Genomic DNA, 26,410 nt, shown 5'->3' on the forward strand with positions numbered 1-26,410 from the left:
TAGCTGAATCTGAGGGTTGTAGAAAGCTGCTGGAGGTGGCAAAAGATCAGCTGATTTAGTGAAGAGTCCACAATATATAATGCACTGAAGTGTTGCCATATTACAGCTAAAAGTGAACTAAGAAATAATGAAAACTTTGCAGCTTCATGTAAAATACTAGAGGTGCAATGATGATCTGAAACTCACATTTTCTGTTTTTATTTCTACCATCACCACCAAAACCAGATCGGAGGTGAATTGGGAGGCTTGGTTGAATTTCTCTGGGTTTGTTTGATTGTGTTTGTGCCATTAGAGCACAATTTAATTTATCCAGGGTTTCTGAATCACTGGTGGTGCTTAAGACTCCCTTTCTGGTAAATGTTTTCCCAAACTTTCTATCTTACAGGGAAAGTTTAATGCTCCTTTGTGATTTAGGGCCCCTTGCAGCCTTTTAGAGAGTTAATAACACTTTTCATGCAGTCTTGAGGATGCAGACCAGGAGCAGGGAAATCAGTCATTTTTTGCTTAGAGTAAAAGATGGTTTCCTGCTGGAGGAGCAGGACTATGTTTGAGCCATATGATCCCAAATATTCATATCTATGCCAGCTGTTTTAGATGTGGGAAATGCATGTGCTTTGCAAGGAATGAGACCCACTTCATTTCATGCATAAAGTTGGGACTGCTGGGCCAAGGAAATGAGAACAATAAATCTAGATTTTAATTCAAGAAAGTTCAGTCTTCAGATACTTTAAGTGGTGTAAAAGCAATATATTCTTCCCTGTTTTGTGCATATGTATTCTGCTGTACCATTAATTTAAACAGTCTGGATGTAAAATGTCTTGCTAGTGTGACATTCTTACTAAAATTCTGTGGGTATTTTTCAGGCAGAAAAAATGCTGACCATTTTGTGGTTTTTTGGAAATCATGTGTAATTATGTCATTTAACCACACAATAAGGCTTTCTGTGGTAGTGTTTTGGATAAACAGGAAAACTCATTTTTTTACTTTGTTTTCATTGCAGAACTGTCTTTTTTTTTATTTTTGGTACAAAGTTCTTTGATTATTTTCCTCAAAAATATAACACAGCATATGATGACAGGAAAAATACACCTCCTAAAAGTTCCTTTTCAGCGTTGGTACCTGTCACAGCATGTTTTTCCATTTTGGGGAAATACAGTGTTTTATGTCTGATGTGCCTGTGTTCCAAGAAAGTGATGTAAATATGAGCCATTTACATAGCCCCGAGGCAGATGATTTCTTCATTAAGGGCCCTTCTCCAGGGGAATTTGCAGGAAAGCTGAGATGGAGGCAGTAATGGTAGGGCTGATGAGGCTGACTCCAAGGACATGGGATCCTGGAGCAGAAGGTGTCTCTCAGGAATTCCATGGCCCTAGATTGAGGTGGCTCCATGGAGCTGCTCTGGGGGCTCAGTGCAGGAATTACCTGGGCTGTGCTGCAAACCCAGGCAGTGACTCTTGCCACTTTATTCAGGGCTAAAAGCACAACATGCCATCATTGGGAAGGACATCTCAGGTTGAATCCTCTGCTTGGGGCTTTTTCCTGCTGCCTGTGAGATGTGGAGGTGGGAGATGGGGGATGAAGGGCAGGGGATGCTCTGGCACAGCCCTGGAGCTGCACTGCACACCTGGCAGAGCCAGACCTTTCCTGAGCACCCCTCATTCCTTCTCAGCCTGCTTTTTCACCAGATTCTTACAAGAGAATAACATGAGTGTTACTGCAGGTGGTCTGGGATAACTCTGCATGCACCTGAGCATCCAGAATTAGCAAATGTTTCCATCATGACAAAGTTGAATTTTAATTTTGTACTTATTTTAAGAAGAGTGGAAGTAGAAGAGAAACCAAAAGCAACTACTGAAAAAGAGAAAGATTAGTAGTAAAAGAGGGGCTCTACAGGTTTTAGGGTGTTAGAGGAATTAGAGTGGAATAGAAAACTCTCCAAAGAACTTGGTGCAGAAAAAAACAGATGAAAAGGTTTGTTTCATCCATCATAGAAAAATTTCCAAGAAAGCTGTAGCAGTGTTATTTGTGGGAGAGAGCAGTAATTCATGTAAAAGGAGATTCCACCACATTCAACTTCTCATTTTTCCTTGGTAAACCAGCCTTAAAACTTCTGCTTGTGGAAAAACTTGTCAAATCTCATCACCCTAAACTATGAAAAGATGTGTGATTTGAAAGTGGGGGTTGCCTCCTGTGTGGGACAAATGTCATGATGTATTTTGTTGGCCAAGTCCTGTGCTCTGATAGGATGCTGTTCCCCTGGTTTTCTGTTTTTTTTCAGCTAGTCTTGGAACTGCAGTGGGAGGCAGAAGCAGGATCCTGGTTTCTGGGAAGCTGGGGTTTTTTCTGTGTTTTTGTGTCTCAGTCACATGGAGCAGTGCAAACCTGGATGGAGCTGGAGCCTTCCCAGGAGGGCTGGAGGCTCTTGATCCTTGCTTGCTCTTCCCAGGAGAGAGTGTGTAGTCAGCATGGAAAGGCAAGGCACCAGTTTTAGCTGGGATGGGAGCTGTGGCAGGGGGAAGAGCCAGGGAAGCTCTGGAGAAGGGATTTTCCTGCAGTTTGCAGTGGGGCACTCACTGCTCTCTGTTAATTCTCTGCCTCATCATGTACCCTGTCTCACCAGTAATGTATTTCCTAAGTTTAAAAACACAAGGATCATGAATGCTAACACATGGTTGGGTTTTTTTTTTAATGAACCCTATCGCTGGATGAGCTGTGGCCTTTGAGAAGCAGCTTTGGCTCATGTGGCAGCATTTGCACAATTCTTTGAGACTCTCTGAGTAAGTCACGGGCTGTGGAATCAACTCCATGTATTTCACTTCCATTTCATGTGTTCTGAGTAGTTTGTATTTTTGCTGGAAGCTAAGTTAGATTCCTCTCTGAGTGAATGGCCAGTGAAAGTGATACTAAGTATGTTTTATAGAAGTTTAATCTAACTTGTAACTACAAGTTGGAAGGGTGTTCCTGGCAAGTTTATAAATGTGTAGGAGGACAAGATTATCCCGATGTTTTAAGGAGAATATCTTTCATATTGAAGACTGAGATTTCTATTGTGATTAGGAAAAGGGAAGTTTCTGTAGGAGGACAGTTTTTTTCTGATTTCATTTCATTTAGTGTGGATTTCATTTTTTGCCATGGCTTTGCTGTGAGACAGGAGTGGCAGGAGCAGCACTGGCAGCCTGGACAGTCTTGGAGAATGGGGACATACATTTTTATTGCAAGAAAAATAGTATCAGATTTACTTGTGATCTTATTTGAAGTACCAAAGAGTTAGACATGGTGTGTATGGGAGTATTGTCTTTTTCCTGTCTCCCTCCATCAGACAGGGAAGCAGTTGAGGTTTTCTCAGCCTCTCTGATGAATTTATCAGTAGACTTGGGCTTCTCACCCCAGGCCACTGCACACTGCTGCTGCACGTCCTAAACTGATGGCACATCTTTACTTGCATTTGAAATGCTTTGGGTTAAGTCAGGCCTAAGTTACACAACTAATGCTTTTTTCTTACAAGAGTGTGTTACAGGTAAATGAGACTATAAAATATAGTTTCTTAAGGGATAAAATGAAATCTAAATATAGAGTTGCTCTGGAGTTTATTAATTCTGGGCTTGGGAATATGTAAATAACACAGGATTCTTTGAGTTCATTGCTCCAAGTGCCTCTTCAGTATATAATTAATTTCTAATGCTGTTTGCAGGGAATTCTGGTTCCTTTTGAGCTTTGCCAGCCAAGATGGATGTGTTTGCTTTGAAGAGCCAATGCTACCTAGTGTGAAGAGTCAGTGTAAAAATTTATCAGCAAAACACCAGCGTAGCCACTGATGTGCCAGAGATTTTGGCTCCTTCAGCTTAATGTTGGTGGCACAATTCAGAGCTGTTCATATTTTGAGAAAATGAACCTAATGTTTGGGGCTTGTACAACTGTAATTCTAGAGAATATTGCAGAACCATATCTTCTAAAAGAAAATTACAAGTGTCATAATATATTAAAAATAATGGCAAGAAAAACAGAAACTTTATTATATTGGAAAATCCAGAAGTAGAAATTTCACTGGCTAACATTTAACATTAATATGTGATGTTGATCCTTCTTGAAAGACCAAAGGTTGGTTTTTAAAGCTTTTTTTAAATTGCATTCAGTGTCATCTTCAGTTTTGAGGCTTGTGTTTACAGAGAAGATGAACTTCATTGCATGCTAATACATAAAATGAGGCTGTGTCTGGACAGTAATTTTTTTTGGTATGTGTGTCGTTGCTGAAATCCTAGTTTGATTCTGCTTTGATTCTGAATATTCCATTTCATGCATGATCTTTCTTTCTGAAGCTATTCAATGTCAAAGATAAAATCTGAAGTGATTAATTACTGAGTATCCATTGAGAATTTGTTTGATGTGAATTGGCCTGCTCTGACAGCTGACAAAAATTACTGTGGCATCTGCTGGCTTTAATGAACATGTGCTAAGTGAGCTATGAGAGGCTTTCCAACCAAGAGTGAGGTTTTTTATTGAAGTAGTTTTGCTGAGTTTTAATCTGGTTTTAAATTTACATTTTCTGCTGTATTCTGAAGTACGTGGCAAATTAACATGAAGGGTATTTTCCTTTTCTTAGAATTATTGCTCATGTTAGTGGCAAAAATTCTTTCTTGGTGACTTCTTTCAAAATCCTTTTTCTTCATTTTGCAAGTGTTGTTGTGGGAGGCAAAGACAGACCAATGGATGAAGCATAAAAAGTGCTTGAAGGAAGTGTATCTGCAAAACAATGAGATTGGCGAAGAAGGATTTAGCAGAAATTGGTTTTTATCCTGGCTTCTGTCAATCTTCTAAACATATGTTTGTGCAAAATATTCAAATTGTTGAATATTTGGCTCTGAGGAAAGCCTCTCTCTCAGTTCCTCATCCTCAGACTGAAGTGCTTACTGCAGCCTCAATAGAATTTTGTGGCATAGCAAGAAGAGAATTCTTTCTAAAAAATGTCAGTGGGTGGATGGGGGTGGTTGTCCTGAAAACCAAAGCAAAACACTCTTAAGGCCTTCCTTGCTTGTCCTGAAAAATGCAAAAACCCCAAGAAAACAACAAAAAAACCCCAAAACCATGCCTGCATCTGCTTGTTGGTGTCAGTGGTGTTTGAGGAGGAATCACCCCTGGGGTGTCAGTGCTGGCCATGGCACCCTTGTGGTGCCTGCTGTCCCTGTGCCTGACACTGGGCTCTGAGGGGGAGAGATCTGGGTTTTGATCACTGGGCCAACTTTATTTTCAAGTACAGCAAGTGTCAGGGTTTTATCCTAAATGGTGACTTCAACTCTTGTTAATTAACTACTCCAATACATCCTCTCAATTTAGTATGACCTACCATTATCCCAGTTCCATGTTTGTGTTTGCAGTCCCAGGGGATTTTCCTTCATCTCTTAGCTGCTTGTTTTATTGTGCTATAAGGGAATGATAAAATATGTTTTTATATTAAATACTGATGATGATAAATGTGAAAAAGGCAGGCATTTTTGGAGACTGGTAGAAATCCTGATCAATTCTATTTAGATCTCAGTTGGTAGTGAATTTTAATTAATAATCTTTATTGACATGGCTTTCACAATCACACAACAACATTAATATTCTGTAATTGTGCTTGAGGTTGACAAATGCATTCCATCTTCAAGTTTTGGAATAGTGTATCATGAGTAAAAAATGAAATAAAATGTTTGAGGTGCTGTTTGCATGTTAAGCCAGTGGCCTGCTGGGTTTTCATGCTTTTTGGGGTGTCTTGGTCATTTTGAATGTTAGAGTCCTTTTAATTTGGCTCAAGTCTTCTTTGTTGAACGGCACAAATCCAGAAAATCTTACATTTCTTTGCTTTTGTTTTTGCTCCCTGGACAGTGTCGTGTTGTAAACTAAAATCACACATTCCTGAGTGTAAACCCGTCATGTTCCCAATGGAAATTTCAGGAATACTTGTGGCTACTTTCAAAATGTGGAAATCCATTTTTTTTTTTTTTTCTACTTGTTTTTCTTCCCAGCTTTTGGCGCTGACCGCGTTCATCTGCATCGAGACCATCATGGAATGCTCCCCGTGCGAGGGCCTTTATTTCTTTGAGTTTGTGAGCTGCAGTGCACTGGTGGTTACTGGAGCTCTCCTGCTTCTCTTCAGTCTGAACCTTCACACAAGAATACCCCAGATCAACTGGAATCTTACTGTAAGTTCACTCGAATTCTTGCTCTGTTAAAAATAGCTGCAAATCTGGTTTAAGTTTGGTCTTTGGGCTTTGCTTTCTCCTGTTGTTTAATGTTGTGTATGGGTGTTCTTTCTGCTGAGTAAAGCATACACTTTACTTGCATTTATTTTGAATGCCAACAGCAGAATGTACAGTGAAATGTAGCAAGATTAAACTACACTAAATAGAAATAAAATTGTCTTCTGGTAGATTGTCTTTGGGAGGACAAAATTCCTGCTAATGCCAGCAATTTCACTTAGTGGATGAAGTGGATAAAAATGCAGCCTGTAGTTATTTAACTTTGACAGATGCTGTATTCACAGCAGCCTGTTGTTCTCTCTTAACCTGGGGGATTTTGATATTAGGACAGATTTGCTACATATATTTTCTTACATAGACTAATACAATCGTTGGGCAGTAGTGTAGAAAACCAGGTGCTTTCTGTGAAAATGGGATGTTTTGTATTGCCTATGCACCTAACTATTAAACATTGACTGCCAGTGCTTAATGTGCTCTCAGATATGAGGAGCTTTGGGAAGGGAACTGCTGGCAGTGCACATTCCTTTTGTACAAGTCTCTATTTTCATGCTGTATTCCGAGTTAAACTTTCAGACTAGGTTGCATAAACACAGGTCACAAAATCAACATGTTAAGTCACTCTAGCAAAAGGTCTGTCACCTTCAAGAACAATATTTATACCAATTTCTTTGGACAGTACAGATACAATTGTGCCAGTGTTCTGTTTTATGTTATAACAGTAATTTTGCAAGTACTGTAGAAGTCCCAGAAGTTTTAGGCTTCTGTGTGATTTAAAAAAAAAAAAATTAAAATGTAGTTTATTAATGTTGCAGTTTGCCTAGTTTCTCAGCCTAAATGACTCATTTAAATTGAGACTGGAACATGGAATTAGATGATCCTTTCTACCCTGAGGCTGCATAGTTAATTGATGAACTCCTTCTAGGAGTGCTTGGTAGATAGATGAGGTGTTCTGCAAGCTGGGGCTGAACTGAGCAGAAACTATCCCTTTGTGGTGGCATCAATTGTGTCTGCATAGCACCTGTTAGGAGATATTTTGGGGAAGGGAGATTAAAATCCAGTCAGTTGTGCTTTGGGGTTGCTTTGTTTTGTTTTATAAAGGTATTTTGGTTTTAGAGCAGTGGTCACGCTCTGCACCCCCTGCCTGAGCAGCATTGGAGCAGGCTGGAGATGAAGCAAAGGGCACATGGAATACACTGCAGTGCTTTGCTCTAGTTCCCATTGCCAGATGCAGAGGCAGAAGGAATTTGCCATCATCTCCCAAGCCTCATTCTGCTAGTTGTGTACTGAAGATGAAATGCTTCTCCCATCTTTATAGCTGAGTTCTCCAGAAGTGAGAAGGGAGCTGGCAGCTTGTGTCTTCCATGAACTGATGAGACCATCCTTCTTCCAGGTGTTTCTTACAGATTTCAGCAGCCTGATTATATTTGATTTTTATTTATGATTATTTGATTTTAACAAACAGTTGGGACTGTTCCTCTGGCAGGAGTGAGGGAATACCTTCATTTTTCAGAGTGCTTGGGACCATTCTGTGATTCTACAGCTGTTTCTGCTCCTTCAGGTACAGAGTGTGAGCTCAAAGGCTGCTGATCAAACACCTGTGGGACATTACTTTGGCCAAGTTAGAAGGCAATGTAAGAATGTAGGGCTCTGGCTGATTTGTTTTTCTTTTGCTTATTTTGGCATTTTATTCTTTACAATTTAAATGTATGTTCATACATTATTTGCCTCTCAGTATTTATTACTTCCCTGGTTTTTGATGTTTATTTTTATACTTTTGCAGCCTCTGTATATGACACAGTTACTACAGGAGTTGCTTTCTAAACAAAAATCTTTAACATCCCTGAGTGCTTTAGGAGGAAGTCACTCCTGCTTATGTATAAATTCATCAGGATACATGCTTTTAAAAATATATATGACTTTATAATGCATATTTCCCTTATGGAAAGTCTCAAACATTGCTTTTAGAAGCTGTGTGAGAAGAAGAGGCTGTTGCTGTGCTTGAAGGAATTTAATCTACTTAAATTTAGGAAGAAATCTTTCTTTAAAAATAGCACTTCTTCCTAGGAACTGTTGAAACCATTTGCTTTCAAATGATCCTGTGCATTAGGAAGTACCTGGCCATCAACTGCTATTGTCCAACATGGGATTGTTTCCTTTAAAAGTTTATTAAAAGTAGAATTCTTTCCAATGTGCTGTGGATATTGGCAGATCCCCCCTGTCCCTGGCTGGAATGAAAATGTGGATCAGTATGGACTAGGATCTAACAAATATGCAAAGTTGCTAAATTTTTTAAAAATACATATTTTTAGCCATTTGGGGAAAAGAGACTTGTTTTGATCCTAATTAGAGACTTGACAGTCATTTTCATATTTTCCTGAGGTAAACATGCAAGAAACATGGAGCGGGTGAGGGCAGAAAAGAGCCTTGTCTGGATGTGTTGGAGAGAGGCTGGTTTGTTCCAGCAAGATGAAAGAACAGTCTCTTGTCTGTGCTGTGCACACTATCAATATTATGCAAAAATGCAAAAGCTGGGGAACCTGTCAGTGGAAATTTCCATTTCCTTTATGCCTCAGAGCTCAAGGGGAGCCCATTCTGCAGGGAGATACAGGAGTGGCTCAGGGGAGTGGGGAGCACAGCAGCTCCTGCTCCACAGGAGCCCAGGCACGTTTGCTTTCACAGAGAGCTAGTGAATTTTGCTATAGTTTTATCTTTGCCTAAATTATCCTTCTTTCTTTTTTCTAAAATTCATGATTTGCATCTCATGTGATGTGCAGGTAGAGCTGGAGGTCTGGTACCCAAGGGGTGAGTGTGAGCTGGCCCTGCAGGAGCAGGGCTGGGCAGGAAAGGTGCTGGAATCTGGGAGTATGACTGGGATCCTGCACTGGGATCTGCTGCACAGGGATCTGCTGCACTGGGCTGTGCTGTGACTGGGATCCTGCACTGGGATCCTGCACTGGGATCTGCTGATCTGCTGTGACTGGGATCCTGCACTGGGATCTGCTGCACTGGGCTGTGCTGTGACTGGGATCTGCTGCACTGGGATCTGCTGCACAGAGCTGTGCTGTGACTGGGATCTGCTGCACAGAGCTGTGCTGGGACTGGGATCTGCTGCACTGGGATCTGCTGCACTGGGATCTGCTGCACTGGGATCCTGCACTGGGATCCTGCACTGGGATCTGCTGCACTGGGATCCTGCACTGGGATCTGCTGTGACTGGGATCCTGCACTGGGATCTGCTGCGCTGGGATCTGCTGTGACTAGGATCCTGCACTGAGATCCTGAACTGGGCTGTGCTGTGACTGGGATCCTGCACTGGGATCCTGCACTGGGATCTGCTGCACAGGGCTGTGCTGTGACTGGGATCCTGCACTGGGCTGTGCTGTGACTGGGATCCTGCACTGAGATCTGCTGCACTGGGCTGTGCTGTGACTGGGATCCTGCACTGGGATCCTCTCTCCTGCTCAGAGAGACAGCTCAGTGGTGCCCAGGAGCTGGGGACACTGGAATTTGGCAGTGTTCCTTGGATGGGAATTCGTGTGACAAGGAAAACCAGATCGTCTGAGTACCAATGTAAATCTCTGCATGATCAGCCAGTAGAATGAGTTGTTTGTCTGTAGGGAAAAAAAAAATCTTCCAAGGCATTTATGGCAGTGTATTTTTGGGAGTCCAGTTCTGGTTGCAGTTTCTCAGCTTAGAGCAGCTCAGAAGTGAGGGACAGAACTGAGCACAGCACAAAGTCTGAGTTCCACTGTTCTGGGCTCAGTCCCAGGGAAGCAGCAGGGAGCAAACAGGGACCCAGGTGCGTGTGTTAGAGCACACACACCAGCTGGGGAGTTCTGTGCTGCCTGAGCATTGGTTTCATCATCTCTCTTGGTTTTTTTTCATTGTTGCAGCAGTGAAAATTTGTGTGCAAAGCAACTGACATTTGAAGGAGTTTGCAGAAAATTTCACTATCCTGTGTCAGTCTTGCCTCTGCAGAGGGCAATTACAAAGCTGTAGTTCAAAGGCCTTCACAGGGCAATCTTGATTTTTATTTCTGTTTTTAATTTCTTTTTTCCTCTTCTGTTTTGAAAAAACATCTTGCTTTCCTTAGCTGTTAATTGAAAAATTAAGTCAGTCATCCTTGACCTGCTGTTTACTGCTCTCAAAATAGCACTACCTGTTAAGGATAAAAATGAACATTTTAAAACTTTAAAAACAACTATTAGAATTTCCTCTGGGTTCCTCATGGGCTGTTCTTATTTTGGTGGATGATGTAAATGTTACTCTGTAATTAATTTATTACTCTGTAATAAATGCAGTGTCAAGTTTTAAATACAAGAAACATCATGTATTTTGGTAGTTATTGCAGGTGGGGACTGTTGCTTTGTGACAGCAGCTTTCTGAAATTTATGTTCATGGATCTTCTATTGGGGAAGCAGTGCTTATGTGTATCTTGTGCTTACCTAGGTAACTTTAAATGTGGGAAAAAAGAGATGGCAATTAATGCTCATATGGTTGATTTGGTTCTTTCTATCATTTACTTTTACTTGATGAACCATGTTTTTCTTTTTAATTGTAGTGAAAAATACTCAAATAGTGTTTAATAACAGAAACAAATTCTGGGAGTTTGACCAGAGGTGCTTGGTTTAGAAGACTGACTGGTATGTTTGTAGCCTTCAACTTGATAGCTTCATATAAAAGCAAGGGAAGATGTTCCCAAACCTTGCAGATGAAGTACTGGCTGGGGGAAAAATTAAGGTCCTTGTACAAAAAAAATTAAAATAATAATTAAAAAATATTAATAACCACACTCCCCCTCCCTTCCCCTGATAAACAAACCAGCAAACCTAAATAAAACTAAAAAGAAAGGTTACTTTGAGCTCTGTCTTCTGTGAAGATAAATCAGACACCAGGCCACTGACTCCTGTCACCTTTTGTGGCAAAGTCAAGCTGTTGAAATGTGCAGGCTTCTCTTCCAGAGTCCATTAGTTCAGCCACTTTAATCTCCATCTAGATGTAAACTTTTGGATTTCAGAAAGCAAATGACAAGAGCAACCAGCAGTTTAAATGTCATATCTCTGTTTACACGAGTTTCAACTGCAATATGGCACTGTCTGCCTTTTAAAGAGTGCCTGGTCACTTTTGCAGGAGGATGCACAGGATAAAAAGGCAGGGCAGGAATTTTGGTTGAATGATTCCTAGGAGCTTGTGTGCAGTTGTGGCACAGGAGTGTTACTGAGGGCTCTGAGCATGGGGGCAGCTCCTGGGGGTGTCCCAGCCTGAGGGGCTGAGCAGCAGTGTGATCTCAGGAGGGACTGGGTGGCAGCTGCAGCTCTGTTAACAGAGCTCTCATTTGTAGCACCACTTCAGCTTTTCCATCCTCATTAATCCAGAAGCTACACCTGCCTGGACCCTTAAAAACAAGACTCTGGATGGTCACACAATCATGGAATGGGGCTTCCCACCTTCACAGCAGAACGAGCATTGTCTTCTTCTAGCATAAAATACTTGTCTTGGCATGAGCCCATCTTCATCCACATCTCCTCTGCCTTGTCCTGCCCCTGAGTGGGACAGAGAGCCAGTCCATGGCCTTGGATGCTCTCTGTTGGACTGGCAGGACCACTGGGGACTGAACAGAATGACTTGCAAATGAACTAGCAAGTGACCAGAAGTCATTTGTTCATTTAGGATCATTTTGGAAAGGAGAAAGGGAGCAGCAGCAGCCTGGAGTGGGTTTGATTCAGCTCAAAGATTTGATTCTGTTATGAATGGCAGCTCTGTACAGTATTTTATGGCACAGCATACTGTCTCATGAGGTTGCTGTAATTTCAGCAGAAATTCTTCTACCTCTGTGATGTGGTTTTACTTTGTCTATAAATATAATAGCAAGAACTTCAGTTCCATCATGGCCAGATTTGAAGCAGCTCATCTTTTTCCAATTAGTTTATTCTTCTTATTGTCACGATTATTCATTTTCTCTTACGTGGAAAAAAACTTGCAGTGTTTTAGGGAGTGTCCTCTGCTTCTTGCTGTAGTTTGTTTTCTTTTATTTTTCCTCTTATTTCAACCAAAACTATTGGGTTTTTTGGGTTTTTAGCTTTTATCTTTCTGCTCCAAGTTGTAGCTCCCACATTTTGGATTGAGGACCTCCACTGCTATTTGCATCTGTGATGTTACATGTGTGTATGACAGTGTTACTGCTGTCATTGCTCCTTAAGCTCCAAACAGTCTGCTCTGGGGGTATAAAATAATTTTCATCTTAGCTTTTTCAAAAACCAGCCTTATTATATGAATGTGAATTTAATTGCATTAGAAAAGTTTGACCTAAACAGGGAAGAAGGAGTTGCAGAGATTAATAAATTGGAGCCTCAAGATATAATAAATTCTTTAGATTTAAATTGTTGAATTCTCTGTATGGAGTTTGATATTTTTTTGTAAAAAGTAAATTAGAATAAAATGACAAATTTCTGATGTACTTAAAGTACATTAGAAAAGGCATTGGCAGTTTAATTTCAGGAGGATTTTATATTTTGCAGCTTGAAAGAAGCCTTCAGGTCCCTTTGTATTGTGGAGCTGGGTGGTAAATGTGTCATGTTGTGGGCAGGCCTGGCCCTCTTGCTTACACTGTGCTCCTTTGGAAACGTCCCCAGGGTGACAGATTTTAAACATCAGAGGTCAGCAGGAATAATTAATGAGCACATCTGACCCCATAAATCTTAGACCATCATGTGCCACCCATGTAGTCTTTAAGTTTGGTGCTAAGGAAGTACAAAATGTGTGTGTGTGTCTGAAAAAGCATAACCTGGATTATAAGAAGTGAAAGGGTAGAATATTAAATACATCTTTGGCTGCTTGTTCTGATGGTTAGGTCTCCTACAACCAAAATTAGCTTCATTTTGGATATGACTTCTGCCTTAACTTCACAGCTGTTGATTTTGTTTTGCTGTTAATTTTGTTGGCTTTCTGATGTTAAGCTTTTAAAACAACCAGTATTTTTAATTGTTTGAACACTGGAGTCTTCCTGTACGCAGCTCAGTCTTTTTAATATTCAAAGCAGCTTAGGATCTTTTGATTCATACTGTGAGAAATTTTCTCCTTCTTTCAATAAATTCTGTGTCTCTTCTCTGTACCCTGTCCAATTTCTTCACATTCTTTTAAAATGTGAGTGCTGGAACAGGACACAGCATTCCAGAGTCCCTTGCAGAGGTAAGATTACCACCTGTTGTGTCCATATGTCCAAAGGAGTGCAAAAGTGATTTTTCTCCCTTTTTTTGGTCATGGCAGTACCTCTTGAGATGCTTGCCTACAGTAATTACTGAGTTCTGAATTATTTCTTCTAGGATTTTGTCTCTATTCTGCAGGTCCTTCCTGTAAATGCCAGATGTATTCTGGTAGTAAAATACACAACCTGACCTTGAATTGAATTAATTTATTTTTTTTAATTATCCAGAAGCTGCCCTCTCCTCAATATTTATTTTCCCCACCCTTGGTGACACACATATATGTACATAGAGACTTGGTGGAAATGTTGAAGCTGGATCTGTTGCAGATATAGTGAGACTTCCCCTCTAGTGGGAAAAAGGTTTGTGAGCTCATTTTAGGAACTGCAGGAGCACAGGTAGAGCTGTAAACCCAGAGCTGCAGAGGGGCATGCTTGGAGAAATTGTGTAATGCCATTTGTTTTCTAATACCTCTATTTATATAAAGTTTAAACTTTATCTCTGCAAAGAAAAAATTATATAATTAAAGCTGCAATAGCTAGTTAATGGAATTTGGATTTGTTTGATGTCCTAAGTGCCAGGTAGCATCTATCTCAGTGAGCTTGAGCAGGGATAAAAAAATAACCTCTGTACACTGGCAGGTAAGAAATTGGTAGAAATTTGCTTTTGTTCCTTTTTTTTTTTTTTTTTTTTTTTTTTTTTTTTTTTTTTTTTTTTTGGGTTTTACTGGGCATGAGACATGAGAGTTGAAGTGGCCATGAGCCATGGGAACCTCTCTGATTCCTTGGGGAAGTCTCTGTTTGAGATGAGGATCAGGCCACAGCCTCATGCAGTCTGGACACTCAGTGTTGATGACCAGCTGTTGCTGAGTCAGTACCCTCAAAATAGATTGTTTTCTGTGAACAGCACAGTGCCAGAACCTCCATTTCTGCAGTTACTTTCTGCAGCACTCTGTAATCGTGGCTGGGAAAAGAGATGTTGTGGGGCTGCCTGGATGGCACTGTCCCCTTCAGAGTCCCTGTGTAACTGGAACATAGCAGAGTAAGTTCAGAGTTATGTCTGAAGTCTTCTAAACCTGACTTCTCGCTGCACTTCACAAGATGCACTTTGGGGAAAAAATAAAATAATTATTTAAAAAATGGAAAAAGTGAATGAGCTGTAACAGGAAGTGAGCCTGCCTTGCATGTGGGAGAAGAGAGCCAAGTAGAACAAATTGTCCTTGAATTCTAATTACTGGGATTGTTTTTACATGGTGGGAGTTGTCATGTTCACTGTGGTTTTGTTTTGTGTGGGTTTTTTGGTTTTTTTCTTTACCTCAAGCCTGCAATCCTGAATGCAGGTTGTCTTTCCATCCCTTCTGTCTGTGACAGTTTCCACTTCTCACTGATTTGATGTCTGTGCTGAATTGTCCTTTCTTGGGATCTCTCTCACTTTGAGCTCCTGTTCATTCATGGTGATTTTGTGCTTTGGGAATGGTGTTCCCCAGTTTAGTGGGAGCATGCAAACAGTGCAGTGTCCATTCACATCAGATGTGAAAGTGTCCTGATAACACTGAACACCTTGTCCTGAATGAATCTAGACTTTGTTTCCTCTATTATTTACCCCCTTGAGTATTTTTCCCCTGATCACTTAGTCTTGTATTGATGTAATTATTTTTGTGCAAGTACCTGCCATTCAGAATTCTTCCTTTGATTGCAGTGACATCTTAATGACCCTGTTTGAGGTGAGCACAGCAGCATCACCTTCTGAGCAGCAGTGATGTGCAGCACACATGACAGGAATTGTGTGCAGCAAGTTGTTTTTCTTTACTTGGAGCAAGGCAGTTTTGTGTGTATGTTCTAAAATGTCTGCTTGAAGCATCAGCTTTATGCAATAAATAGGTAAAAATCTCAGTTCTTGCACTGCTGCAGCTGTCACAGAAGTGGCCCAGGACATGCAGCTCTGTTCAATGCAGCCTCAAGGAATGGGCAGGAGGGCTCTTGGCTGGTGTGTGAGCAGGGCAGGAGCTCTGTGGGATGTGAGCATCATTCCTCATGTTCTGCACTTCAGCCAGGCTGCTTCAGCAGCAGCTGGGCTGGAGCAGGGTGAGCCCACCCCTGTGCTGCCAGCTCTGCCTGAGCTCAGGGGATGTTCCAGGGCTGCAGGGTGCTCTGGCTGCCCTGGGACTGCAGCTCACACTCCTGCTGCTCCTGTGGGACACCTGGGCAACTGCAGAGCAGCTGGCAAAGGGCTGCTGCACTTCTTGTCCCAACCTTCTGTGTCATCACTCCTGAGAAAGCAAACAGTCATCATTTAGTAATGCTTCTGAATTTATTTTTTTAGGATCTGGTCAACACTGGACTCAGCACTTTCTTCTTTTTCATTGCCTCTGTAGTACTGGCTGCTTTAAACCATAAAACTGGAGCAGAAATTGCTGCTGTGGTAAGAATTTAAACTTGTTTATATCTGACTCTTACTTTGTATTACAATTAACTTTTACTCATTGATAGAATACACCTGTTGCCTTTGCCATCACAATTTACTTCTACTTTCACAATTTCCTATGAGATAATCCTTATTTTAAGTTAACATCCTTGGAGCTTTGTCTGAAGGCATGAGGCAAGAACAACAGAAAAATGACTTGTAGAGAACACTTTACGGTTGAACTTGCCTTTCTCTTTGGTGCCTTACATGATCCTGCTCTATGATGCAAGCCCATGGAAAAGATAGAGCCAAAAAGACAGAAGAAATTGAAGCTGCTTGCACATAATTTGCTGAGTTCTTGCTCAGAGCAGATGATTTTTTTCTTCTGTGGAGTGAGTGTAGTAGCATTTCAGGGTTTTAAATCTACAACAGTCAGTTCAAGCAAATTAATTTTGTATGTGAATTGGTGACTTCTTATTATTTTATTTTTTATTTTCTTTTTAACATAGTTTTAAAAATTACATGAGTTCTGCAGAAGCATAGAGAAAAAACTGCAAAGCAGCTGCTTCTCCAGGCCGATGTTCTGTCACTTTTTGTGTGCACCCTGGGGAATGAATGAGTTTTTGGATGTAGAGCTGGTACCTTTACAAGAGAATCTTCCACTGGGCTGCACTGCAGGATTTAATTGTCATGTTGGTAGTCAGAGAACTCTGTTTTCTGGGATCATTGATCTCAGCCACTTTTGCAGATTCTCTAATTCACTGAGAAGAAAAACATCATTTCCCAGGCAATGATGGTTTGTCAGTGCAAATAACGTAAGAAACTGAACTTCTGAGGACTTAGCTGTGAAACTGCTTTTCTTCCCGTTTCCAAGCTTGCCTGTGCCGCTCTCTGTGCTCCCTGTAGGTGTTTGGTTTCCTGGCCATGGCAGTGTATGCTGTGAACACGTTTGTGGCTGTCAGTTTGTGGCGGGTGAGCAGCAGGCAGCCGAGCAGCCGGCAGAGCAGCGACTACATCCGCGCCCGGACCGAGTCCCGGGAGGTGGTGCAGCGGCCCGAGATCCAGCGCCTGGACGCGTGACAGCACCCGGGACTCGCAGGGAACAGCGCTCAGCTCCCTCATGGAATAAGGGTTTTGCTTTCCTGGAGGAGGAGAAGGTGGATCCCAGGGTGGGGAGGATGCCCAGCCCTGCACGCGTGCAGAGATGCCGTGAGCCAGAAGCTGCTGTCATGGAGGCACAAAGTGTTGGCCCTTCAAAAGGAAGATCCCATCAAGACCTCCACACAGACATGTGCATATATTATATAGCTCCTAGAGTATATAATGTATGTCTGCTCTGCAGTATGTCATTGTTCTGGATTAACTGCACAGCAGTTGCCTTCCCTCCCTGAAGATCCGCAGTTCCTTCGGCTGCCCAGGGACAGAGCAGCCCTGCCCTGGCTGGGAGGGAGGAGGGACATCCAGGGGAGCAGATGGAGCCCCCAGATGTGCCAAGGAGCCAGGGCCACTCAGCAATAACTCAGCCAGCGGGGCCTGTCCGTCCCTAACTGTGTCTGTGTGTCCTGCTCCCTTTGCCCTGAGCCTCTGCAAGCTGCTGGGGAGCCCTGCCTCGTGTCCTGCAGCTGCTGCCAAAGGGCCACTCTGGACTGGGCTGGGCTGGGCTGGGCTGGGCTGGGCTGGGCTGCTCACTGCTGCCCATGGGATGCACTCAGCGGCAGTAGGAGATTGTCTGCTCCTGTTCTCATTCCAAAGTGGGAAATAAATATGTTTAGGAGATGGGGTGGAGAAAAGGGGCTTGAAGGGCACAGTAGAGAATGAAGGGGTTGTCATCCTATAGATTTACATTCCAGCCATGGCTTTCTTCTTTTTTTATTTTTTTTTCCTTTTTTCTGTTTTTTTTAAAGGTTCAACATTTCTAGAAGTTTTTGCTAGAACTTGCTTTCCCTCTTAGCCCAGGGTAAGCAAGAACTAGCAAAAATTTATGTGCTTTTAAAGTGTTCCTAAGGTTACAATGTTGTGATTCATGTAAGGTAAATATTTCTTTTTGGAAGAATTGTTGGTCTAAAATTAAACCTAAATTGATAGTAGGTAAACATGATTTTTCTTTTAACTGGGTGTTTCCACAGATTTATTCCCCTTATATTTCTTTGGAAAATTAATTTAGCTAATTGGAAAATAATATGATTATATTGATTTGTTTAGAAATAGTTTTACTTAGCTGAAGGGGTTTTTTTATTTTCCTTGTGTTTCCAGTGAATGAATTACATTTTCTCTACTCAGAACTCAAATTCAGCCGTAATTGACTAGACAATGTCACAATATTATTAGGAAGATGTCTCTTGATATTTTTCTCTTTCTTTGGTGTTTTTCTCTCTGTGGTGCATTATATGGCATTTGTGTGCCTGTGTGGAGTCAGTGTGTGTGGGAGGAGATCTCTAGAGCTGAACTCCTTTGTGGTGTGAGGAAAATGCAAACCTGTGCAGTCAGTGGAACTGTTTGCCCTGTCTGCCTGAGTTTGAGTGTCCTGCTGGAGCTGCAGTGCTCAGGGGGAGGGCAGCACCTGGAGCCTTAAGAACAACAGGCAGTGTGTTGTGGAAGAGTTATTTAACCATGAAAACCAAGTTACACCAAACAGGAGATCAGGAGAAGTGCCTGGGCTGTTACAATACTGGAGGGAGCTGGGACAGTGAAAGTGTGACCCTAATGCTGCAATATTCAAATTGAGCAGCACACAATTATTTTGACAAGTGAAAAAAAGGTGACAAAGGCCTTTTTCATTTTCAATCTGTTGACATTTGCAGTGCATTTCACCTTAGTGGCTAAGATGGAGGTTAAAATTCAGATTTACTGATGAGGTTAAGGAAAATTTGCATTTCCTTAGTGATTGGTGGTTTACCAGTTCCTACAGTAATATTTTAGTGTGCTTTATTGGATGTAATGCCAAAGGGAGCACCAGTTTAAAAGAAGATTGAACCAGCTCTTGGTGTTGGGTTAGAACTAGAGACATTCCACAGAGGGCTGTCTCACCTGGGTGCATTCCCTGAGCACTGCACTGCAGTTCCATGGCCAGTGTGGTAAGAAATAACAATTTGTTAGTGCCAGAACTGCTGTGACAGCCCTGCTGTTTGCCAGCACTGCCCAGGACTGGCAGAGTTTGCAATGTCAATCATTAAAAGACTTTTTAGAAGTAGCACAATCATACCCAGTCTGGAATTGTAAACTTCCATCAAAGCAGTTTGGACAAAGACTGCAGAAAACCCCAAGCAAATCCAAACCAGACAAAACCAAAAGAGCCCCCAAACATCCCACACCAAAATCAAGCCAAACCCACCTACTGAAATACAAAATGCAGTTCTCCAGAAGATCCATGCTTTTAGACTGGAGCTGCCATCTGAAGTCAGGCTCAGGATTGTGTCACACAGGTTTTATCAGGTTTTGTCACTGCCAGGGTTGAAGGATCATTCCCAGATCCTCTCCTGTGCTCCCTGAGCTCACTGTGCTTGGGGCAGAGCTCTGGGAGCTCTTGTGCCTCCCCAGGTTTATGAATTTGGTACCTTTCAAACCCTTGCATCTTTCCTGGCCTAGAAAAAGGGTAACTTGGGGGTTTTCTCTGCAGTGAGGTCCTAGCCCCTGCTGAGGAGCAGAGTGGGGCAGTCACACCTCCTCTGGGATCCTTGGGCAGGAGGGGTGAGCTTCCTTCAGCTGGGAATGCCAGGGTTTATTACTCAATCATTCCCTGAGCCTAGCACAGCTCTCAGGGGTAGAATCCACAAGAGAACAGTAATTTAAAAAACACTGATTCACTTTGTGAAACAAAAACAAATGTAAATGTGTAATTTCCTCAATTTTGGGACCAAAGATGATTTTAGTATTGTACAGTATATACTTTCAAAAAAATCTTAAGCACTTATTGCTCTGCAGAGACATTATTTACTATTTGGATTATATGGAAGGGAAATGAAATAGCTGTGAGAGATAACTGCATTTGAAATATTAAGATAATTTGATGCATACATGATTCATTCCCCCTGAGTTAATTTCACACAGTGTGTTGGAGGGGTACCTTTCAAAAACTGTTATATAAACTGCAGTCACACTAAAAAAACCCTTAAGGGAGACAAGACGGTAGAAAGTTTAAATTTTTAAAAAAACTTGCTTAGAAAAGTGACATTAAATTGCGTCTCTCAGCCAGTTAGTCTTGCTTGTAATTGCTAGCACATAGGGATAATTTCTTTTAGTCCTTAAGGGTGCTGTTTAGCTCCATAAAGGGTCTCAAACCTCACTGTAAATAGATTCAAACCTCACTGTAAATTAAAGCAAACAGTTGAACTTGGTAGGAGCAGGGTGCTTGAGACAGTAACAGTTTGGATGAGTCAAAGAGAGCCTTTAGACCTGGAATCTTTGTGTATTTCTGGGTGTAGAAATGGCTAAATTCTGCAGCCTGTGCACAGACAGCACAGTGTCAGACAGCAAGCTGTGCTGGAGCAGCAGCCTGGGAGCTGTCAGTGCTGGCACAGCCTTTGCCTCTCCCTGCTCAGGCTCCTCAGCCTCAGCTGAGCTTTGTGCCATGTCCCTGTGCTGTGCAAACAGCCCCAGCAGGAGCTCCTGCAGCCACACAGGAACTCACTCCTGTCTGAGTAAAGCCAGTTCCTTCTTCCTCTCCACTTTTTCCTTTCATTTCGAATATTTGTGCCTCATGGATCAAATGCTTTAATATTTAATTTTTGCTGAGCCTTGTTTGTTGGTCTGTGTAGTGTCTGCTGCAGTGCCAGGAACATCAGAATGTGTCCAACATCCCTTTATTTCAGCTGTGGTGCTCTTCCCTTTCCTGATGGATATTCTTTCCTCTGGGACTGTGGAAAGTTGGTGCTGGTGTGAGATTCCTGGTAGGAGCCATGTGCTTGGATCTTGGGAAGGTAAAGGGGTAAAATCTCCCTGTGCCTTCTGAGATCTGTGCTGCTCACTGGATTCAGGAGCACAGCATTAGCAAAGATGTGTGCCTTGGCACAGCTCCTCACCTTTCAGGTAGAAGGTGTAAAGTATAAGGTAGAAGGTGTCTTTTCCATGGGATTTCACTACAGGAGCAGTGTGTGTTGCTCTTCCATGGGCTTTGTCACATGCTGTGACAGACACTTGCTAGTGTTTGTTTGTCACTCTGCTCTCATGGTATTGACTCACCTCTGCATTTCATTGCTGCTTCTAGAAGGAGGAGGGGAAGGCTCCCACTCTTCCCTAAGGCAGTAGTTTATAGTAGTTTATTTTCCCCTCCCAGCAGGGCAGAGTCAGGAATTCATGAAGTGCTGAGGACACAGCAGCAGAGTGGATCTGCTGCAGGCTGCACTGGACTCTCCTGAGTCAGTTCACCACCAGCTTTTTGTGAGCTTTAAGGTCACTAAATGAATTTGGTATTTGTCACCTCTCTGCTGTTTTGGGGGTGTGCAGGCACAGCAAATGCTTACCTAATTTGTGGCTTTATTAATGCAATCCTTTCTTCCTCCCTCTTCCTTAGTCCTCTTTCTGCATCTGTTATTTTCTTGTCTCATGTCAACTTTGTAATCATTTGTACTTGTTTTCTTTTGTGAGGGAAAAAAAAACTCACCAAAAATCTAAAATAAGCAAGAATAATGGTTTTAGGGCATAATTAAAAAATGAAACCAAACTTAAGAGCAGTTCAGATAGTGTAGGAAGCAATATCCTCTCTCCTACTCAGCAGGGATACTGAACAACTTTGTCCATGGAGGAGCATGAAGAACAGTTCCTGGAAGCTCTGGAGCCAAAAGTCTTCAGCAGGCATTCAGGGTAATAAAAAGGCACAGTCTGATAAGGAATGGAGCTGTGAGAAGGACATTTGACAGTCCAGTGCTTTCACAGTGATACATGAACAGTGAGAGCCCCCAGCAGGTGTGGTGATGTCAGGGGGCTGGGGAAGGGCTGGGATTGTCCAGGCTCAGCTCAGAGGGGGATCCAGGCTGGTCCCTTCCCCACGGGAAGGAGCAAAGCCAACGTCAGGCACTTGGCTCATGTTCCTTGTGGCATGAAATGGTGGCTTGTTCATTGTCTGCAGGGCCAGCAGAGCTCAGAATCACTGTGCAGACAGACGTGTCCTGGGTGGGAGTTCTAATGGCATTTTAAAGCTATCCTGAAATCAGTACAAAAATGCACAGAATGTCTGAAAATACTTGCTAGAAATTATGCCATGTTGCTGCCTTTATTTTGACAGAGGGAGTTGGTTAAAATAAATTTATACAAATACTCAGGAAGTCTCTGAATGACATTTTAGAGAGCTTTCCTGGCATATTATTTTCCCTGTCAGCCACTTGGCCACCTTGATAGATCTGCTAAACCAAATCAGAGTGGTGCTGTCCAACCTGAAAGGGTTCCCTTGTTTTGTTTTGTTTTGTTTTGTTTTTTCTTTTTCTTTTTTCATTTTTTTTTTTTGTGTTGTATTTTAAAAATCTGTCTATAATTTAACCATTTGTATACTAAAAATAATCTTTAAAAAAATTTGCCTACACTGTGATTTCTGGTAGCCTTTAATTTAGAGTATACAACACAATCTAATTTTCTTTTGGGATATGCAGCTTTCAAGAAGTGTTCTTATTATATGCCCAGAAATGAAAGTTGTCTATTTATCATAGGAATGTGATTAGATAAAGTAACCTATCCAGAATCCCAGTGCAGCTCTTCCATATGTGCTGGCTGGACGAGTTAATGAAATTGCCTTTTAATCTCTATGGGTTAATAAATATTTTTTTATAACTAGCCACAGATATTCCTTTTTAAATTATACTTGGCAAACAGAAGATATTTAATTTTATATGCAGTATACATAGTTACCTTGATTGACATATTTATAACCTAGACCTTTGTGTTTACTATGAAGGTTTTATCTGTATCCCGTGGACTTCATGGGTAAAACTTTAAAAAGCCAGTTAGCATTTATGGAAGGAGATGGGAACTTTTTCATGGCTTCAGAATGAGGACATAGGAGCATTTAAAAGGCAATAGCCAGGTTGTTTTACAGAGTATCTAGGGGGGTTCTTATTTTTTGATTGGGGCTGGTCCCTGCAGCTATTTTAATAACATCTGGATGTGAGTAACAGAATGGAATATGAGCATCTGCCTCTTCTGACTGTCACAGGCTATTGTCTAGAGCACAGGAAATTTCAGGGTATTGTATTGTTTTGCTTTGGACAAATGTCTCAATAGACATATTTAATTAAAACCTTCATGTGTCTGAAAAGAAAACATCCTCTCTTAACTAGGCTGATTTATCACTTTTGGTACCCTTTTAATCCCAAAAAGTAGTGTTGTCTAAATATTTTTAGTGATGTTGCAGCTGTCTTGATGTCTGCAGGTTAAAGTGGTCCTGGCTAGCACCCTTTTATTACAACAATTGCTACCTTCATTTTTCTACTGTTTCTACTTTAATCTTGAATGTTTACCAGTTTCTATTGTCGGATCTTGTGGAGGGAGAGTGTCTTAGCACTACAGCTCATCCAGCTTTAACTCATACATGACAGTCCTTGAGCAAGAAAGTATTTTGAATTATATATTGTGGCCAATTTATTGCATTTTAAAATGATTTATATACTTTAGACACAACAACATTTATGACATAATAGGACGAATGACTTAGCTAATCATTATATCTGTCTAGACTTACTCTCTTCTGTGTTAGTGTCATTTTGAAACTATTTGTATATGTTGAAGTTTGTAAGGGTTCAGGAACCCACAATTAAATAGTAAAGTATGTATTTATTTGTCATTATAATGCTCAAATTTGATTTGGAAGTTGACACTTTGTATGTCTTTTCACAGAATTGTAAACAAATACCGAAAATCTGCTTCACCTAGGGTGCCTTCCATGTGTGGTACAAACACTTGTCATTCACAGGAATAGAGATGTAAATTTATGAATCCAGTAAACACTATTTTTGTAATGTGAGTCACTAACACAGCTCTGGCCTCGTTGTGCTTTGTTCCCACCAACACCAGGTTTAGGCTGCTGTGCTCTGCCTTCCTCCCTGTGAGCACTGAATGTCACCCCTGGGGATCACAGCTTGTGTCTCCTTTGCTCTGCCCTCACTTTCCTGAGCACATTCCTGGTGCTCCAGATTCCCATCTGACAGGAAAGGGAATTGCCTCACCCATCCTTGGGCCTTGTGGAGGGATGCTCAGTGTGGGGTGTCTGTATCCTCAGGGCTGACTCTGGCTCCTCTGGACAGACTCCACAGCCCAACCCAAACATTCCAATTCTAGCTCATCATTCATCATTTACAGCATCTGAGGAGGGAGCATCCAGGCCTGACCAAAAGACTCTCTCCCTCTGGGTTACAGGTGCTCTATTGACAAGTTTGTAATTGCAAACAGCTCAGAGGTACTATGGAAACACCAGGTTAGAATTTCATTCAGGCTGAGCAAAGGGGATGCAATTTTCCTTTTATCATGAGCACAAGTCTGCTGTGCAGTGCCCTTGGTACGTTGCTTTTGGAGTAAAAGCTGCAATGTTCTGTCCTGGAGAGCCCTTGGTGCATCCTGGTGAGGTCTGAGGGCAGCACCCAGCTGCTGTCCTGCCCTGGCACTGCCCCTCACCCCAGGGGCTCCCCTGAGCACCAGATCCTGCTGCAGGACTGGAGAGTTTCAGCAGGCAGCACCTTCCCCTGGATTCAGCTCACAGCCCTGGAGGATTTCCCATTGCTGAGCTCTGGAGCTGCAGCAGCTGCTGCAGGGTGGTGCCTCCAGCTGGGAGCACCTTCCTGCTGTGCCCACAGCTGGAACTCTGCTGGCACAGCAGCACCTGCCAGCTCTGGGTGGGAAAGGTGTCCTGGCAATGCCTGACCAAGCTCAAAGGTACTCTACAAGAAAACACAACCTCCAGCTTGTTTCCACACCAGTAACCATCTTTCAGTTGTGTTCTTTCTGTTGGTGTCTGTGCTAATCAAAAACACAAGCTGAAGAACTGTAAAGTCTTGCAATACACAAACAGTCTTGGTTTTAAAATCCATGCTGTTGCAGCATAATTTAAATGGTGTATTTATCAGTTTTAAATGTCATTTTGCTTTTCCAGTCTTTTGTATATGGGCACAACACTTTTTGTATTTTTTTAAATTTAGTTGTCTTTCTGTCTTTTCTTTCTGGTATTGGAAGATTTGAGCTCTCTGGGTTTTCATGGTACTCTTCTGATCATTCTTCATAGTGGTAAAAGTCTGTATTTTTGTATGTAGGAGAAATGGTAGTTTTCTAACACTTAGCCCAATCAATATAGTATGGAATCATTTGTGAAGGACTTCCTGTTTAATAAATGGACATATTAAAGTACTAAGACAGTGTCTTCATCTGTAAAAGTGGGCTGGGCTGGGGTAATTTTCTTCCCTGTGGCTGGTGTGGGGCTGGTTTGGATGTGTGTTGATAATTCAGAGCTGGTTTTGTTATTGCTGAGCTCACCCAGAGCCAAGGCCTTTCCTGCCCCTTGTGCTGCCCTGCTGGGGAGGGGCTGGGGGGGACACAGCCAGGACAGGGGACCCCAGCTGACCACAGGGGGCATCAGAATGGGAAGGGGGGAAGGAGGAGGAAGGGGTTTGGAGTGATGGTGTTTGTCTCCCCAAGTCACAGTTCCAGGGAATGTGGCCCTGCTCTCCTGAACCCCTGCCTGCCCATGAGAATGAATTCCTTGTTTTGCTTTGCTTGTGTGCACAGCTTTCACTTTCCCTATCAAACTGTCTTTATCTCAACCCAGGAGTTTTCCCACTTTTCCCCTCCCCATTCTCTGCGTCATGTCCCTGAGAGAGCAAGTCCTGAGTGGGGCTGGGGCTGCTGGGTGGAAGCACCCCTGGAGGCAGCAGAACCCCTCAGTGAGCACCAGGGGTCCCTGGCTTCATAACCCAAATGCACTTGGTGTGGGGGGTTGAACCCCACCAGGGCACCCTGGGCTGTCCCTGGGACACTCCTGGGTGCAGGAGTCAAGGGAAACCTTGTGAGGGCCCTGGGGAGAGGGCAGTGGAGCAGAGAGAACGTGGAGCTGCTCTTGGAGTGGTTCTGGTGCTCTGCCATGGGCTGCAGTGCTCCACCCTGGGGTCTGCAGCTGCCCTTCTGGGACTGGAGAGGGATTTGGGGGCTGAAATGCCCCAGGGAGTGGGGGAATACTCTGCTGCCTCATGGGCTGGGGGTTGCAAGTGATGATGGTGGGATTTTGGTTTCAGGTGGAAGCACTGAGTCAATCCAGGTGAGAAGTGTGGGAAGACAGGAGGGATGGGTGAGTTTGTGGAGAGATCTGGGATTTGGGAATGTGGATGCTGCACTCAGAACACTGGGCAGGGATCAGGGCCCAGGTGCTGGCACAAGGGAAGGATTCCCTGAGAGAGCCTGGGGCTCTTACAAGGGACCAGCTCCTTTTGCCTGTGTGGGGATGTCAGCAGCACTGAGCATTACCCAGGGTGGGATCTGTGATGCTCCTGGGTCAGGAGGAGCTTCATCCAGCCGTCAAATTAAAATAAAATAAATTATTATCTAACTTGTAGATACTGGATCTTCCTTCAGTCTCCTAGGAAGATTGTAATTAATTTATTC

The 26,410-nt window shown here is 42.5% G+C and overlaps 1 protein-coding gene across 1 annotated transcript in view; it reads left to right on the plus strand.

Moving 5' to 3' along the window:
- Nucleotides 1-25,162, plus strand: part of CMTM4 (CKLF like MARVEL transmembrane domain containing 4) — a 36,932-nt gene extending 11,770 nt beyond the window's left edge. The window contains exons 2-4 of the mRNA XM_056500631.1: nucleotides 6,003-6,179; nucleotides 15,761-15,859; nucleotides 16,748-25,162. Coding sequence (XP_056356606.1) covers nucleotides 6,003-6,179; nucleotides 15,761-15,859; nucleotides 16,748-16,921 — 450 coding nt within the window. The 3' untranslated portion in view covers nucleotides 16,922-25,162. The remainder of the gene's footprint in view (nucleotides 1-6,002; nucleotides 6,180-15,760; nucleotides 15,860-16,747) is intronic.
- The last annotated feature ends 1,248 nt before the right edge of the window (nucleotides 25,163-26,410 follow it).

This window comes from Oenanthe melanoleuca, chromosome 11 (assembly GCF_029582105.1).
Source record: "Oenanthe melanoleuca isolate GR-GAL-2019-014 chromosome 11, OMel1.0, whole genome shotgun sequence".
NCBI classification, from domain to species: domain Eukaryota; kingdom Metazoa; phylum Chordata; class Aves; order Passeriformes; family Muscicapidae; genus Oenanthe; species Oenanthe melanoleuca.